The sequence below is a fragment of the Pan troglodytes genome, chromosome 8 (assembly GCF_028858775.2).
Source record: "Pan troglodytes isolate AG18354 chromosome 8, NHGRI_mPanTro3-v2.0_pri, whole genome shotgun sequence".
NCBI lineage: Eukaryota > Metazoa > Chordata > Mammalia > Primates > Hominidae > Pan > Pan troglodytes.
Genome location: NC_072406.2, coordinates 126,554,982 through 126,572,613, shown reverse-complemented (window position 1 = coordinate 126,572,613; position 17,632 = coordinate 126,554,982). Strand labels below are relative to the sequence as shown.

The 17,632-nt window shown below is 42.6% G+C and overlaps 1 protein-coding gene across 30 annotated transcripts in view; it reads left to right on the top strand.

Annotated features, from left to right (window-relative positions):
- ABLIM1 (actin binding LIM protein 1) overlaps positions 1 to 17,290 on the top strand; it is a 336,688-nt gene extending 319,398 nt beyond the window's left edge. For 12 of the 30 annotated variants that reach the window (XM_016919409.4, XM_016919411.4, XM_024346635.3 and 9 more), the window contains 8 exons: positions 3,013 to 3,104; positions 4,293 to 4,398; positions 6,637 to 6,701; positions 7,346 to 7,406; positions 8,331 to 8,338; positions 9,170 to 9,244; positions 10,496 to 10,576; positions 12,060 to 17,290. In XM_016919409.4, the coding sequence (XP_016774898.1) occupies positions 3,013 to 3,104; positions 4,293 to 4,398; positions 6,637 to 6,701; positions 7,346 to 7,406; positions 8,331 to 8,338; positions 9,170 to 9,244; positions 10,496 to 10,576; positions 12,060 to 12,173 (602 nt within the window). In that variant the 3' untranslated portion in view covers positions 12,174 to 17,290. Of the gene's footprint in view, positions 1 to 389; positions 537 to 3,012; positions 3,105 to 4,292; positions 4,399 to 6,636; positions 6,702 to 7,345; positions 7,407 to 8,330; positions 8,339 to 9,169; positions 9,245 to 10,495; positions 10,577 to 12,059 lie in introns of all 30 variants that reach the window. The other 18 variants (XM_016919407.4, XM_063782134.1, XM_016919403.4 and 15 more) reach the window with 3 other exon arrangements.
- The last annotated feature ends 342 nt before the right edge of the window (positions 17,291 to 17,632 follow it).

The window sequence follows — 17,632 nt, the reverse complement described above, 5'->3', positions numbered from 1 at the left end:
GTTCTATATCTGCACTGGCCAGGACAGTAGGCACTAATCACATGTGACTACTGAGCAGTTGAAATATGGCTAGTGAAACTGAGGAGCAGAATTTTAATTGTATTAATTTTTTTTGTTTAAATAGCCTCATCTAGCTAGTGCTGGGCAGCACTCTAGGGTTTTTCAGACGTAGAACACATGTAGAATGAAGCTTTGCTTCTGACGTAAAGTAAGGAAAATGAGTTGACTTGTCAATAGGTACCTCTGAGTGACTGGGCCATGGATAATGGTAATAAACAGAACTTTCTGGAACTGAAACTTTTGCCAGAGAACAAGAAAACTATGTAAGTGGGGTTGTACCACCATTGTCTTACAGACCAATAGCTAAGCAACCCCTGATTCCCATCTAGATGCAGCTGCCTTGGCAGCCCAGAGCAAGTCCTCAGAAGATATCATCAAGTTTTCCAAGTTCCCAGCAGCCCAGGCACCAGACCCCAGCGAGACACCAAAGATTGAGACGGACCACTGGCCTGGTCCCCCCTCATTTGCTGTCGTAGGTATGCAACTGTCACGGCTAAGTCAAAGGGACAAACTGCTAGGAGAGCTCAAGATGACATGCTTAAAAACATGAAAGAAAATGTATCCTATTATGAAGATTTTAAAGAAAAGTATGACCAAGAGGTAGCATAGTGAAAAGAACTAACGTGGTATTAACTTGTTGTACAAAACGCTTAAAAGTTACAAAAACACATCCACCAGAGTCTTGTTCTAACCAAACCCACTGGGATCCAGAACTGGTCTAAAACCAATGGTTTGCGTGGACTCTCAGAGTTAATACTGCAGAATCAGTAACTCTGTTGAACATAGTTGAGTGAAAGCCTTATGGCAAGAACATTGTTCTATATAATTAGAGTCTAGTGGGTGAATTTACCGAATGTTTGTAGAAGCATGACTTCTTTCAGTTAAATTTGTTTTAGACTATTTCTGGATTGTAGTTATAATTCTTAACAACCAATCTTAACACTGAAGCACTTTCATTTTTCTTGTGAGATCACGTTGTCCATCATGCAAAAGGGCTATTGCAGAGTAGTGGGTGTTCTGAAATATTACTTCTGTGAAGTTATGTGATTTTGCATCTACCATTTTCATGAATTCTGTGCTAAAATGTCATATTTCAGCTGTTTCATTCTTTGCTTCATGCTTTCCAATTATGTCCGTGTCTTTACTATATTATCAGTAGTGAACCTACTCGGCCTAAAAAGAAGTATTAGCAAACCCAGAAGCTAATACTGAAAATTTAGCGAGTCAGCTTTACAAAGATACGATCTTATCACATTTCTGTTAACAACCTAAAAGGCCTTCAATTTTCCAAAATGTCCTAATCTTCATTGTGCTATTTTTAATAAGTTATTTTTGGAATATCTTTCACAAGCAATACAAGTGGATTTTAAATCAATTGATATTTATAGAAAGAGTTTAAGGAAAAATCTACCTCCTAAGTTCATTATTCACAAGTGTTGTGTACATTATATTAATGAAATTTATCTAGTCCTTGCAAACTTGTGCCTATTGATTTTCATTAGTGTAAACTAAAGAGAGAAACTTCACACTGACATTTATAATTGTAAGAACTAAGAACCAATCATCAGCTTTTCTATGCCAATCCATGCCCTTCAGGAAGTTCTTGAGGCCTTGAGGTTGCTAGTTTAGTAAATTGCTTACTGGGACATTAAAGCAGCTACATTTTGGAAAGAGGGAGAATTAAGTTTTTGTTGTTGAATTTATTATCACTAAGTAGTTTAAAGCTCTTTTAGATTCCAAAAGGAGGAGAAATTTCAGGTCCATTAATCAAAATGCTGAAAACTAAGACTATTAGTTAAAGTTTATTTTGATTAGATTAGCAAACTTTCCTGTTTCCTCCCACAGCCAGATTAATCCAAGCAATTTAGGAAAACAATAATTATCTTAACCTCCCAACCATTCAGACAGATTCCTCCTTTCCTTTCCCTGTCTCCCCTTTCCAGAAAGCTAAAAAACTGAACACAATTTACTATATTGTTCCAAAGTAAAATTGTACCTGTATTAATGCTTTTTATTTACCTATTAGTATAAAACTCTTTTGTGACCATTTTTCAAAGGATGAGAAAAAGAAAACCTTAGAGACCCATTTCTTGAAAGAAATAGTAAAAGTATGCTTTTTATTGAATTTACTAAGAGTAGAAGACAGAGTGATAGTATTATGAAATTCTAAATATTCAGAAAAAGAGAAAACTACAAGGTTTAAACACATGTCACAAAACAATGACTATCTTACCTATCTGTTGGTATGTAGATAAATTTGCATTTCTTTCTATTTGAAAATTGAGACTGGGCTTGGTGGCTCACGCCTGTAATCCCAGCATTTTTGGAGGCCAAGGCAGGAGGATTAGTTGAGCCCTGGAGTTTGAGATCAGCCTGGGCAATATAGTGAGACCATGTCTCTATAAAAAATATTTAAAAATCAGTAGGATATGGTGGCATACACCTGTGGTCGCAGCTACCCAGGTGGGTGAGGTGGGAGGATTGCTTGAGCCTGGAGGTCGAGGCTGCAGTGAGCCATGATTGCATCACTGTACTCCAGCCTGGGCAACAGAGTGAAACCTTGTCTCAAAAAAGAAAGGAAAAAGGAAATTCACTTCAAAGACATCAAAATAACAACTGGAGATGCCCTTCCATTTACTAAAGTGATCTCTGACCAGTGAACTTAGACTAAGTTGCAAACCCAGTTCTAATTGAGCAGGGAGGCCTAAATTCAGGCCTTCCTTGCATTGCACGTTGACCTGGCTTGTCACACAGGGCCATTTTCTTGAGAAACCAGCCAGTAGTGCTGAGTTGGTGGCAGGCATTTTTGTTTTCTCTTGTATTGTTTACTTAAAAGTGTTAAAGACCGTTGCTGACCTTGCCAGCCTAACAAACTGAACACAGATGGACTAGCCCATTAAGATTCCCTTGTCTTGGGGCTGATGTGAGAAGTTGTCTTTGCTGTGGAATTAGGACCTGACATGAAACGCAGATCTAGTGGCAGAGAGGAAGATGATGAGGAACTTCTGAGACGTCGGCAGCTTCAAGAAGAGCAATTAATGAAGGTTTGTCCTTAAACTACCTTGCTGCTGTCTTCAATGCTAGTTACATAAGATCTATATTTTTTGAATGACTACTACATATAAACCATCTAGATAGGCAAGAGGTGGTCCCAGTCTTCAAGGGGCTTGAAATCTGGCAGGCAAGGCAAGACAGGTATCTGTTAATAGTAACTAGAATATGGCAGAATACCTGCTGGGCTCTAGAGGAGATGGCATTGGTGCTGGAGGTCAGAGGGGTGTGGAAGGTTTGGGTTGTTGTGGGAAGGAAAGAGAGACCACATGGGGGCATGTGTGCAGTGCATGTGTTGAAAGGCTGCTGGAGGGCCAGGCAGAGCAAGGTGGTATCCACCCAGGTAGTGCCACACCTTCCTTCCCTCATGCAGTTCTGCTGAAGGAATGACTGTGGGATTGAACATTTCTCCAAGTCTTTTCCCAGGATATGGGCCAGGAGAAAAGGAATGAAAGGAACGGCCACCATGAAGGGGTCCTCTTCATACCCTCCTTCCTGTAGCAAGGGCCTGCAGCAGCCCAGAAGGACAGTCTGTTATCAATCAAGAGGCTGCTGAATCCTTTCAAATGATGTTTTCTAAGCATATAGGAAATGCACGTGATATTAGTCAAAGGATACAAAGTTGCATTTATAGTATGATCTCAGTTTTATATGTGTGTATACAAAAATACTAGATAGATATGAATCAAAAGATAGTGTTATTTCTGAGTGACATATTATGGGTTACTCTTCTTTTCTTCTAGATTTTCCAAAATCTGTAAAATTAGCATGTATTACCTTTATTTCTTGTTTTTAAACAAATCAAGGCAATTTCTTTTTAAAGGATACCAGCCCCAGTCTTCCCTTCCCACATCAAAAATCCACACACACTCACACATGCCTTCTGAGGTCTCCTGGCTCTTTAGGGAAAGCAGAGGAAGGAAAACGTTCTTCTAACATAGAGCCTGACTTAGGGAAATGGAGCTTTGAAACTGAAAGGGCTAAGAGGGTTTAGGGTCCCAAACTTGACCTACCTCTTCAGGAACTACCAGGCTCTGGGGCCACATGCATTCAGGCCCTCCAGCAAGAGAAACTTCTTGTGGGATCTGCTACAAAGAAACTGCAGCTCCATGAAAGTAATTGCAAGCTTTGCTTTCTTTTTTTTTTTTTTTTTTTTTTTTTTTCCTTTTTTCTGTGAATAGCTTAACTCAGGCCTGGGACAGTTGATCTTGAAAGAAGAGATGGAGAAAGAGAGCCGGGAAAGGTCATCTCTGTTAGCCAGTCGCTATGATTCGCCCATCAACTCAGGTGAGCAGCAAACCCCCAACCTTCCCTGATTGGAGAGCCAGCCACCTGCTTGTAAGGAACCTGCCTTGACTGTTCACTTGTGGTGGAACCTACAGAGTATTCCACGGGAAAGGAAGTGTGGGAAACCCACTCCATGTCAAATGAGCTCATAAGCATGTCATGGGTCTTCCATAAATGTGTGTTTCCTTTCTTCTGGAAATGGGTGAACCCTTGGAGGTTCTCAAAATCCATGAAGGCCAATCCCCATATACTAGGTTTGTCTTCTAGAACACTCATCTCCAAGGGAAGCAGCAAAAGGAAATCCTCTAAAAAACATGATGCTTTTTTTTTCTTCTTCTTCTTTTTTTTTTTTTTTAGATAACATGAATAAGACATTTTCTAAGCATTATGATTTTACATTAATATCTTCAATAGAGGCCGGGTGCGGTGGCTCATGCCTGTAATCCCAGCACTTTGGGAGGCCAAGGCAGGCGGATCACCTGAGGTCAGGAGTTTGAGACCAGCCTGGTCAACATGGCGAAACCCCATCTATACTAAAAATACAGACATTAGCCAGGCGTGGTGGTGGGCTCCTGTAATCTCAGCTACTCGGGAGGCTGAGGCAGGAGAATCACTTGAACCTGGGAGGTGGAGGTTGCAGTGAGCTGAGATCACACCATTGCACTCCAGCCTGGGCGACAAGAGTGAAACTCCATCTCAAAAAAAAAAGAAAAAAAATCTTCAATACAAGAACTGAGGATGAACAGTGTTTTTGATACTTTTGAAGAAGATGACTTATACACTGGGCTGAAATAGCCTATCAGTGTATTTTCCCCTGTATCTATCTGTCATAAGCCAATTCTCTCTTAAACCACAAGATTTCTTCTCTCATATTCTGAGCTAGAGCATAATTTTCTCCTCTAAGAGTTCCTTTAAAAATGCATTTAGTGGGGAGACCAAGGCGGGCAGATCACAAGGTCAGGAGATCGAGACCATCCCGGCTAACACAGTGAAACCCCGTCTCTACTAAAAAATACAAAAATCAGCCAGGTGTGGTGGCGGGCGCCTGTAGTCCCGGCTACTGGGGAGGCTGAGGCAGGAGAATGGCGTGAACCCAGAAAGCTGAGCTTACATTGAGCCAAGATTGCGCCACTGCACTCCAGCCTGGGTGAGAGTGAGACTCTGTCTCAAAAAAAAAAATGCATTTAATGTTCACTCCATGCAAGCACTTTTGCTAAACATTTTATTTAATGTTCACAACATGCCAGTGAAGTAGATGTGGTTGTTATTAGCAACTGCAGCATTTTCATCTCTATTTTAGAAATCAGGAGACTGGTATAGAAATTGAGTTAACATACCCAGTGTGATACTGCCAATAACTAGCAAGACTAGGATTTAGAAGTCCACATATTATAACCCCGGAGCCCACACCCTTACCTGGAATTCCCGCTACCGTTCATAGATGCCTCACTGGCATTGATCTTGGATTCGGTGGTTTACAAATCTTTAGAGTTCCTTGGAATTCTGAGATTCTGCTCTATAAGAATGTATAACATTGTACCTGCATAGATGAAGAAATGAGGACTTCAGAAAGATTAAACACCATGTCCAGAGATACAGAGGTATTAAGTTGCAGAACCAGAATTCAAGCCCAGGGCTGCTCCCTCTCAAGCCCAGCAGCTTATCAGGCTTCCATATCATTGACAGATACCCTGTATCAGGCCTCCCAGGAGTCCAGCTGTAGATGGCTGGTAGATCTTGATAACATACAGGGTTGGCTTCCAGTTCAGTTACTGCTACCTCATCAACTGGGGCATGGGCTAATGTATTCAGATATCCCTGATTTACATCCTTGCTCAGCTGTTTAGAAGCTTAGTAACTGTTGGCAGGATATTTTTCTTAGCCCCTATTTCTCCTTCTGTAATATGGAACTAATAATCATAGTGTTATTAGGGTTATATTGAAGATTCAAAGAAATAAAGCATGCTGAACACTTAGCTCCATGCCAGAGCTATAGGAAGCACAGCCAGCTTCAGCCCCCACTCAACCGCGTGGACTTCCTTCCCTTCCCTCCTCAGTCATATCACTGTCCACCCACTCCTTGCAAATATGATGGCATATTTTTGAACATTTGAGCCCAATATGATTTGAATTTTTTTGGTATTTCTATCCTGTGAGGTAGAAGATACTGCCAATTTCATTAAAGGATTGGACCTTCTGATTTCCTAACAATTGGTTTTTTACTTTTTTCTTACTCAGCTTCACATATTCCATCATCTAAAACTGCATCTCTCCCTGGCTATGGAAGAAATGGGCTTCACCGGGTAAGATTTCTCCCCGATTCATTGTTTCTGCCTTTACTCCCACCTCGGCCCTGGCTGAAGTATTGACACATTGCCTGAATACGTCTGACTCTTGATCTCAGTGTTGGAACATAATGAAAATTTTAACCTCCCTGGTTGCCTAGTAAATTAATTTGAGTTACAGGCAAAATAAAATGTTTCTATTGAGAGAAGGAGAAATTAACTTTAGATAAAAGAATGGCCTGTGTATGATTATGGGAAAACTAAATTGCAAAACTGTATGGCAAATATTTTTTACAATGAAACAAAAAGTAATTACTTGAACCATTATCTTTGCTGTAAAAAGATATAAGAATGTGTGTTATAACCATCCTCCTCACAAAAGATGGAACAGATACAATTATGTAACTATGTAGGAAAATGCATTTTTATTTATCAGCAAGAGATCCCTGCTTACCAAGAGCCTGCTGAGTGGTGGCATTAGTACACTAAAAAAGACAAAGAGATGGCATAGCAGTAGAAGAATCATAGGGGAAAAAAAAATGAAGGTCTGGCATTTAGCTTGGGAAGAATTCCTAGGATTTTGTAAACTGTTTCTTCCTTTTCACCTGACTCCAAAACGATCACTATGGAGATTTCCTAATAATTGTTTTTCCTCATTTCAGCCTGTTTCTACCGACTTCGCTCAGTATAACAGCTATGGGGATGTCAGCGGGGGAGTGCGAGGTGAGGCTCCCATGGCCAGGCTGAGCATGGCCACGTCTTCCCTCGAGGCTGAGGTTCATGAGAGTCAAGTATACTGGCTGTGTTCATGCTGTATTGTATCCTTAGAGTAGGATCACATCTGTCTTCTGTGAGCTAATAGGGCAATTATTTACAAAATTTCAAAGAATATCTAATGAAATCAAACTGTAAGAAGTGAGTTTGTGAGAATTTATTCATTGCTCATACTATGTGCTGAGCACTCTATCCGATACCTAGAGGCCAGGCATGGTGGCTCATGCCTGCAATCCCAACACTTTGGGAGGCTGAGGCGGAAGGATTACTTGAAGCCAGGAGTTCTAGACTAGCTTGGGCAACAAAGTGGGCCTGTCTCTACCAACAACAACAACAACAACAACAACAAATTATAATAATTAGCTGGTGGCACATGCCTGTAGTCCCAGCTACTTGGGAGGCTGAGGCAGGAGAATTGCTTAAGCCCAGGAGTTCAAGGCTGCAGTGAGCTATGTTCATGCCACTGCACTCCAGCCTGGGTGACGGAGCAAGACTGTCTCTTAAAAAAAAAAGTAACTGGAGGTACAACAATAAGTGAGACATGGCCCCTGCCCTCAAAATGCATATGGCAGAAAGAAGGTCTGTGTGATGAACATTGGGATCAGAGATGCAGAGAAGGAAGCAGTAAGTACCTTTAGGTTGTCAGCGAAAGCTTCCAGGGGAAAATGTTTTAACTGTTAACTAACACTGGGCCAGGCATTTCTTGGCTTCAGGGAGGCTGATGGGATAACATGTGCAGAGTCTGGGAGCAGAAAAAGAACATGGTTTATAGGGAGAATATGTTGGGAATTTCAATATAATATAGTCTGTGAATGGTTCCTTGCTTTTCCATGGTCTTTCCCTTATGATATTTTCTTTTCCTTTCCTTTTCAGATTACCAGGTATGGAACACTTTGTCTTTCTTGAATTGGCCACACCGATAGAACAGCCATGTTCCAACCCAGACTGCTGGCTCCAAGGCAACAGTTTCTGTTGAGAAGATGCTTGTTGTGGTTGATCTGTCTAGTCATTACTCTATAGCCGTGAAGAGCAGACATGCCTGGTGCCTGGGTCAAGCTTTCCCTGCAGGCCTTGGGGACACTGCATGAACCAGGCCAGGTGTAGGGGGTCTCTCTTGCTTTGGCCTTGGAGAGTCCTCTCTGGGGTGGAAGTGGACCAGCATCAAGGGTCTGCTCATATACAGTTTTTCTTCTTTTAATTATAATCTCTCAGTACTTTAGGCCACCCTTTTCCTGCGTGTTCTCAAATGAAAAGACACTGATGTCTTAGCCAATAGGAGAGAGCAGTTTGCCCTCATGACATTCCTTTCTCACTAGAACCTAAATCTTGTTAAAAAAAGAAAGAAAGAAATGTGATGGAGAATAAGAAAAGAAGAAAAATGCATAGAAAATCATGATTAAAGATAAGAAACTAACAATAATAGACTTGGGCATCTTTTAAATGTACTATATACTTTCATTCATGGAGCCTAATTCAGGAATTTGTCCATAACCATTAAGCCAAGATCTCTCCCCAACTTGATTGCAAAAGAGCTGTATTCCTGTTCTTATACAGCAAGGATCTCATTTTGAAAAATACATGGTCATTTAGATGACACAAATAAAATAGTGGTTAGGATTGGAGACCCAACAGGGAATTGGGAGCCCGAGAGTACTCCCTTCAGTTTCCTAGACTATTTCATGCCTCACCTGGAACTGGCATTTCTGTTGCAGACACTCCCAGATGGCCACATGCCTGCAATGAGAATGGACCGAGGAGTGTCTATGCCCAACATGTTGGAACCAAAGGCAAGTGCAGCTGTTCTTTTTCCTCTCATATGGGAATGGCGTAACCCTAAACAGATTTGATGTTCTATCTTTTCATCATTCTCAAAGTGGTGTAGGCTGGTGTGTTCAGGTGAGCCATGTCATGAATATGCACCTTGCCATTCTGCTGTTTTGCCCACATCAGGTCAGCAGGTTAAACCCTTACTGGGCATGATGCTGTGTGTTTACAGTGAGGTGCCAGTCCCTCTCTGCCTATGACCAAGGTATTCCCTTGGCCTCTGCCATGTGCATTACAGAGCATATCCGGTGCTGGGTGGAGTGGCTGCAGACTCACCATGTAGGTGAGGCAACCCTGTTTCACCATTGAAAGCCCTGCATTTCAAGAACCTCAGTCCTGGGTACACTGGGGTGACTGGCCACCCTAGCTCCAGAGCACCCTGTACCTTCAGAGTTGTCCAAGGGCTCATGCTCCCTGGTGACCATAACCAGGGCTTATTTCAATATGGCAGTTGCCAGAGCACTGCTTCTGGGCCTGCCTGGCCCCATAGATTCATGAGCTAGTCATGGGATAAGATTGTTAACCCCAGCACAAATGCACCCTGCCCTATAACAGCATCCTATAAAAGGTAACACATTGGCTGGGCACAGTGGCTTACGCCTGTAATCCAAGCACTTTGGAAGGCCAAGGCGGGTAGATGGCTTGAGTTCAGGAATTTAAGACCAGCCTGAGCAACATGGCAAAATCCCATCTCTACTAAAACTTAAAAAAAATTGCTTGGCATGACGACATGTGCCTATAGTCCCAGCTACTCGGGAGGGTAAGATAGGAGGGTCACCTGGGCCTGATAGGTTGAGGCTACAGTGAGCTGTGATCATACCACTGCATCCAGCCTGGGCAACAGAGCAAGCCCTGTCTACAAACAAAAAAAGAAAAACAAAAACAAAAAACACGTGCCTGTAATTTCCATTATCTTCTAATGTTTACCTTCATCCCAATACATAGTAAGTTAGTGTTCTGTCACTCAACAAAGCCCCCCTAAGGCTCAGTGCTACCTGAGACACTGGTGGAAAGTTGAGAATGTCTAAGATTCTGTCCCTGTCCCCTGGAAACTGGAGCTTCCACTGGCCTTGCAGAAGGAAGACCCATCACTCGGATTCTGTCATGACAGTCTCTTGGAAGCTCTATCTTGGGAGTACTAGCGTTTAGGTGGATTCTGCTTGTTAATAAAATGGACTGTGGTGTTCTAGAAGAGGTGTTTTCTTTCTTCTCAGATATTTCCATATGAAATGCTCATGGTGACCAACAGAGGGCGAAACAAAATCCTCAGAGAGGTGGACAGAACCAGGCTGGAGGTAAAACAAAACCGAAAAATCCAGTCCCAACTGCAGATCCCTATGCACTCCCCCAACTCTCCCCTAAGCAATGTTTTATTTCTTCAGTGAAAACAAAAAAAAAATCAAAAAGATCACCCTCATGTCATAGGTAGAACTAAGAAATAACTTTGGAGAAAAAAAATATCCAGGTTTTCACTTAGATCAGCATAAAAATGCCTGGTAATATCCAGAAGAATGACCCAGGAGGTGGGCATGGTGGCTCACGCCCATAATCCCAACACTTTAGGAGGCCGAGGTAGGCAGATCACTTGAGGTCAGGAGTTCAAGACCAGCCTGGCCAACACGGTGAAACCCTGTCTGTACTAAAAATACAAAAATTCACGGGGCATGGTGGCAGGTGCCTGTAGTCCCAGCTACTTGGGAGGCTGAGGCAGGAGAATCGCTTGAATCCAGGAGGTGGAGGTTGCAATGAGCCAAGATCACACCACTGTACTCCTGTACTCCAGCTTGGGCAACAGAGCCTGACTCCGTCTAAAAAAAAAAAAAAAAAAAAAAAGAAAGAAAAAGAAAAAAAGAATGACCCAGGAGACACAGAATGATTTCAGTCATTTTCTTTGAAACTTGATGTTGCCATAATTATGGCTGGTAATTCAGAATGGGAGTCGCTATTTCTCTTGAGATAGTCTCAGATCCTTATCTTCCCCTGAGCTGGGGTTGAGTTCATGGGAGGCTGTGGGAGCGGCAAAGGCTCTCAGGAGAGACATTTATACTGATTTATAGTGGACAAGTTTCTTTCTTGGCTGTTTCCACATTCCTTGTTGAAGGGTTATCTGGGTACCCGTAACCCAAGATCTCCTTAGACATGGAAGACTAATTTTTGTATTATAGTTTTCCATCCCAATGATTTTAATTAAGAAAAAGCCTGGCTGCCAGTCTCAGAAAGAATGCTTACTTTTTCCTGACAAAAGGCAGTACCTTGGTGTAGAGGTACAGAGACTAAAGGCTGCAGGATCTTGGGGGAGCTTTTCTAGGGGGGAATGACTGATGGGAAGTCTTCTCAGTAGAACAGACATCCACCTTACCCCTATTCCTCAGCCAGGAGGAAGCCCCGGGGCTCCCCAGGGGCCACGCTGGAGGTCATTTTCTTTGGCTTTCTATTGCGATAGTCCATTTTCCCTGCATCTTCTCAACGTTCCAAGGACCTGGAATGGAGTTGTCTCCAATGTAATAAATCACCTCTCTGTGTCCCATCACCAGTCAGTGTTATTATTATAATCCCCATTAATACTCTGCCAGCTCTTTTATCTGATGGGAAGGGCTCCTCACCTGGCCCAACCAGGTAAGGGATACTGATGTCACGAGCATTAAAGATCGGCTCCTCTCCCGTCCTCCTGCCTTGTTCTTCAGAATGACTCTGTATAAACTATAGAGCAACGCTCAAGGCCATTTGTGTGGCCATCAGGACTGACAGCAGCTCTTTTTTTTTTTTTCTTCTTCCCAGCGCCACTTAGCCCCTGAAGTGTTTCGGGAAATCTTTGGAATGTCCATACAGGAGTTTGACAGGTTACCTCTTTGGAGACGCAACGACATGAAGAAAAAAGCAAAACTCTTCTAAGTCCCACTCGTGAATGGCAATTAGAGAAAGGACTGACAGTGGCGGTGCCCCGTAGGATGTCATATTGAGGCCCAAACTTGATTGGAGAATTTGCAAACTACCGTCGCTCAGCAACACCAAAAAGAGAAAGTCTGGTTAAAACACCATGAGTCAAATGTTGGGCCAGCCAACAGTAACACTTGCCAAGAAGCATGGCGTAGAAATTTCTATGTTCCGAAACACAGAGTAGTGTCCACATGTGACCTTTTCACATTACCTTATGTATACAACAGGAGCTGCGTTGTTTTCCTCTTTTTCTTTTCCTTTATCTGTTGTCCAACAACAGTGCTGACTGTCCGGATAAGAGCCGGCAAGTGCCCTTAGGATGCCGCATGGGAAAATCGGTTATCATAATTTCAAAGTATAAATATATTTATTATGTAGCGCTGCGGCTAAGAAGGAAGAGTGAGGGGTCTGTCCATGGGGTGGCAGTGATTTCACACCCGCCTTTCTTGAATGGCTTCGTGTTACTCAGCCGTGCCCTGGCAGCAATGGAACTCCATCAGGGAACAGGGCAGCTCTGTTTGAATGGGGTGAATAACAGCAAAATTAATTCTTAACAAGCTCCTTGTTCTCTACTGTTCACCGGGACCTGGTTGGAAAATGACTTAGCTATTAGTATATTTAAAAACTGTTCGAAAGCAAAAGAGAAGGAACAGGAATGAAAGGAAACCTTCCCTTAACTCTTTCTGCTTCCCATAGCAGGTCTGGTTCCTGCTCCCCGCCTAGGACAGGAGCTGTCTGGAGCTCCACCTTTGCAAAGAAAGGAAAAACACAAATTGCCCCCAGATTGGCCCAGTGGCATGCCATTAGGTGATTTTGCGTAGGGGCCATATCACTCGTGGCCAAAAAAAACCAAAAAACAAAAAACAAAAACAAGTCCCATGTCCTACTGACTCTAGTTCTTCCAGTCGTTATCCTCTGCTGTCTCTCTGGCATCCTATGAATCAGATCAAGCCCATGCTGTTGTTGGTTTTTAAGGTTTCCTTCAATAATAGGCTAAGGAAAGACATGTTTTGCTCTTTTAAATCTCTGCAACTCCAAAGTAGACTCCTTCAAACGTATTTAATTTGGCCTTTTCAGCTTTCTTCTTGCCCAGCTCTGTCGAATTCATGGGTGTGTGTGCACATGTTGGTTTCACTCACCCAGAGTAATTTTGTGAGCATGCATGTGCTTTTTAATTTCTGCTTGAATGTTTGTCCCACTGTGTTGCAGCTTCTAAAGACATTTTCACCGAGTGTGTGTGACTCAAAGATCAAGAGTGAGGCTAAACTGCAACCCCAACATCACTTCCTTCATGGAAAGGTGTTGGCCCTGATGTAGCTCATGGCAGGATCAGACTGGGAACCACAGAGGAAGGATGAGGTGGGATGTGGAGGTCAGAGCATCTCACGAGAGTCCCTCAGGCTCTGCAACACTAGATTCGAATATGAGCCTAGGGTTTCCCCAACACGTGCGTGCATATGAAACCACATCATGATTCCCGACATGAGTTAGATGAGGGAGAGTTTGTGTAACTCCACACCCAGGAGGGTAAGCCACTTTATTATCGTGCTTTGGGGCTGTGCTTAAGAATTTAAGCTCTGTTTTAAAGCCAAAGAAGAAAACATTTGAATTTACCTTCATATGCCACTAAGAACAAAAGCTCTGAAGTTCTTCCTGCTGGCACCAAATATTAGGATTACAAGCTGTCTCTCTGACACCAGTGGTAAAAAAGCAAGTAGACTAGTTTCTGAGTCTGTGTTGCAGCCTCTGACACGTGGCTCACTGCTGTCATTTGGGGGCTGGAATGAACGGTCACTGTTCTATAGCATCCTCCTGTGCTCTTACCTAAGGAATCTAAATTGTCCTAGCCTTCCATTGCTATGCACTGAATGAGGACTATTCTCGTGTGTGTGTGTGTGTGTGTGTGTGTGTTGGATCTACTAACATGTTTAGCAAATGGCTCTGACAGGGTGGCCATGAGCAGATGAGACCAGCTCTTGCTTGGTTGGAAGCCACACTGCAGTTTGCAGTTTAGCCTTTGGTGTCTCAGTGGCCTCTTGCTTATTCCATGCTTTTTCTATCCCATCCTCTCTCTGTGCCCTCCTGCAATGGCAGCCTTGGCACAATGCCTGGGTGTCCTCATCCTTGCTTTACTCTGGAAAGTGTGGGGATGGAGAGGATGGTGCATTTCCAATGCTTCCTTACCTGTCAATAACAATGGTGGCCACGTGGGTCCCAGCACTTGGCTGGTGGAGAGATTTTTTTCATTATGGAGCTAATAAAGGGTCCCTATGTTTTACATTGATTAATGAATTATCACCCAGACATGTGCAGATGAAATGTCAATATAAGAAAAATCAAGGTATTTGGGAAACATGGGCATAATCAGGTAGTTTTGCTAAAATTCCTCTTCCTTGGTCTACATAAAGAAGACATGGGTCTGTCATAGAATGGGGACATTAGACTGAAAACTGGGATAACCCCCTTCCTTATTTTATAGAGACTAGGAGTTAAGGGGCCTGCCTAAGATTGCAGTGATAAAGAACTGAACCCTAAATCAGCTCCCACTAATGAAACCCTGCTTTCCTTGTATCTTTTAAACTCAGTTCTGCATCCAACTTGAGAAGAAGAAAAGCTTCTTTCCATATCAAGTACCATATGAGTTCATTTAAACTGCACCTTGCAGAAATGCATTGCCAGAAAGCACCAGTAGCCTCCTATCTGCAAGCAGAGTAGTGCTCTGCTCTGGGGAGGGGTCACTGGAAACCATAATGCAGAGTGGGCCCCCTATTCCATTTCCCAGCAGAAGGCTCCAGCTGGAGGGATGGGTTGTGGGGCAACCTGGTTCCTGCTAACTGCCAGATTGAATGTGTGGGCTAGAATGCCTGTGCATTTAGTTAAACTGGGCTCAGCATGCTTGTCCTCAAAATGTCCACCCTGGTCACAGCACACAAGATGGCTATTGGTCTGCTTTTACCCTACCCTGTACTATACATGAAAATTCCAGTTATTAACACACTCAAACTGGTGGAGCTTGTTCACCCTAGGAAGGGGATTGTATATATGGCAGGCTTCCCTGGTGCCGATGTACTACATCGGGAACATTTGACTTCCTTGGGACTCTTAAGTGCGTACTGATGGCATGAAGTAAAAGGGGTCTCAATGATGATAGGAAAATCAGTTCTTTTAAAATTTCTTCAAGAAAATCCAGGCTATCACATAGTCTTTCTGTGTGACTTATTAGGAGATAGGAAGAGCATTGGGAAACTTGCACAGCTAGCTATGCATCTACATTTTGGTTTGGGGTTAGTTATGAAATGTTCTTAATATGACGTGTTCGATAACTTCACATAAACTTCCTGTTCTCCAAAACCTCAAAGAGATAGAGTTAATGAGTTGTTGTTTTTTTTTAAATGGGGGTAGTTTTCTATCTGTCATGGGCTCTAGCATCTACTCCGCTACCCAATTCTGTCATCTCCAAGCTGAGTTTCCTCTTCTGAGGCAGAGGCTGGAGCAGTTCTTTTTCAGTTCTCATCCTCTCCATCCCAATCCAGTATATCAATCAACTCTAACTCGGAGACGTCTAGCTGGTAATGTTTCTAAAACTTTCACTGGATTTCTTTAGACATTGAAGCAAACATTTTTTTCTAAGAATTGCTTCTCAGATGATGATATCAAATGTATATGCTTTTGCAAGTTTGAAAAATTCAAATTAACCACTTTTGACTAGTAAGTCTTTCTAAAAACCATTTAAAGCTATCTGGGTCTTAGCATCCTCCTGTGTATGGAAGAGACAGGTGACCGCTCCAGGTTGGGTGCTCACAGAACCCGTTTCCTGACTCTCATGGAAGATGGTGGAAGGAAAATAGACTGTCTCATCAACCCTCCTGTGTCCTCTGAAGCAATCTCAGTTTTTATTAACCACCTCTTCTGTGTTTCTGGTAGCTATTTAACCTGTATTTAATCTGTACTTCCTATGCCAGCCTCAATTTTATTTGATTTTTAAAATTATTCTCTTCTAACCAATGAAGTGTTTGTCAGTATGCCCCAAAGCTTGCTCTTTTGTGCTCCCTTTTGAATAACTTTCTATGCAGAAAAAGAGATTATTTGGGACTTGAGATTTGCAGTGATACCAACTTATAGCAATGATGTACTTTAAGGGAACTACCCAACTATGTTGTGATAGGAGAAAGAGAAACCTTCATTTTGGCTTTTTTTTTAATCACTGTTTATTTTTCCGTTTGCCGCCCAGGAAGCAGTGGGAGGTGGTGGCAGATATGCTTTGCATATGGATTGTTATGTTTTTATTTGGGCAAGTTTAATCATGGAAAACTCAAAAAGAAGGGGGGAAATGGTCAGTTTAAGCCAAAAGAAACTTTCTAAACAATGTATAGGTACACAGCAAAATTAAACAAATCCAACAATTTCTGAAGCTTAGTGTAATTGAGTGGTGGTTGTTATTCAATAAAATTATTCCCAAAAGTGTTTCTCCTAAGAGTGCAGTTCCCATGAGTCACTTCCTTAACCCATTGACCAAAGGTGGACAGAGACAATCCTGTAGACCTTGACATTCAGAAAGATGTGAGCTGCTTACTGATCATATATGCATACGTTTCTTTACAGCAGAGGAAACCATTGTCCACAAAACTGATGTTCTTTTGGGGTTTTATGTACAGACTTGTCCAATCACGTGTGTGGTTCCTGCGAGTTGCTGATGACTCCGCATTGAAGCTCTCTGAGTTCTATGATTTTAAGTTGGGTTTATGGAATTTTTTCAAATGTTGGAAGGCGTGTGGTTCTTCCTGCCCTCCCTCCCCTTTTGGAAATATGAAAGCAAATGTTTAGAAGAATTCCTTTTGAAAAGCTGTGTCGTGTTCCCTGTGAAACTGAGCAGGTGTGTGTTGGCGCGCTAAGTGCCACATGCTTGTGTGCAGAGGAGGAGGTGGCCCTGCCGGCTCCGCGCTGCTGTGCCTGTGATCCCTACCTGCTCCCCGCTCCTGTTGCCAGCAGCACTCACTGCACTCCTTTGTCATATACTCTGCATCACTGTCATACTCACAACTTCGTGAATAAAGTTGTGTGCTTTATTCGTAGATGCCTCCATACCTGTGTTTCATTTCTCGTTCCCTGGCTCCCTTTGAAGGTCTATCTCATTTTAAAAAGCACCAATGCAACTTCCGATAACCAAAACAAAATCAGAATGAACCCAAGGCTGTGGGAATGCATTTTTATCATGCAGGTGGAAAAATGCAACAAATAACAACAGGATATTCCAGGACTGTGTGTCCAATAACCCAGACCATATTGACCAAGCTGTCCAAAGGAAAGAAATGTTTAGTAGAGCCATTACACTGTGCTGTGTCATAGGTGTTTGATTTGGTTTGTGACACAGCAGGGATAGTCCCATCATTTCGACAAAGCTGGGGATTTGAGGA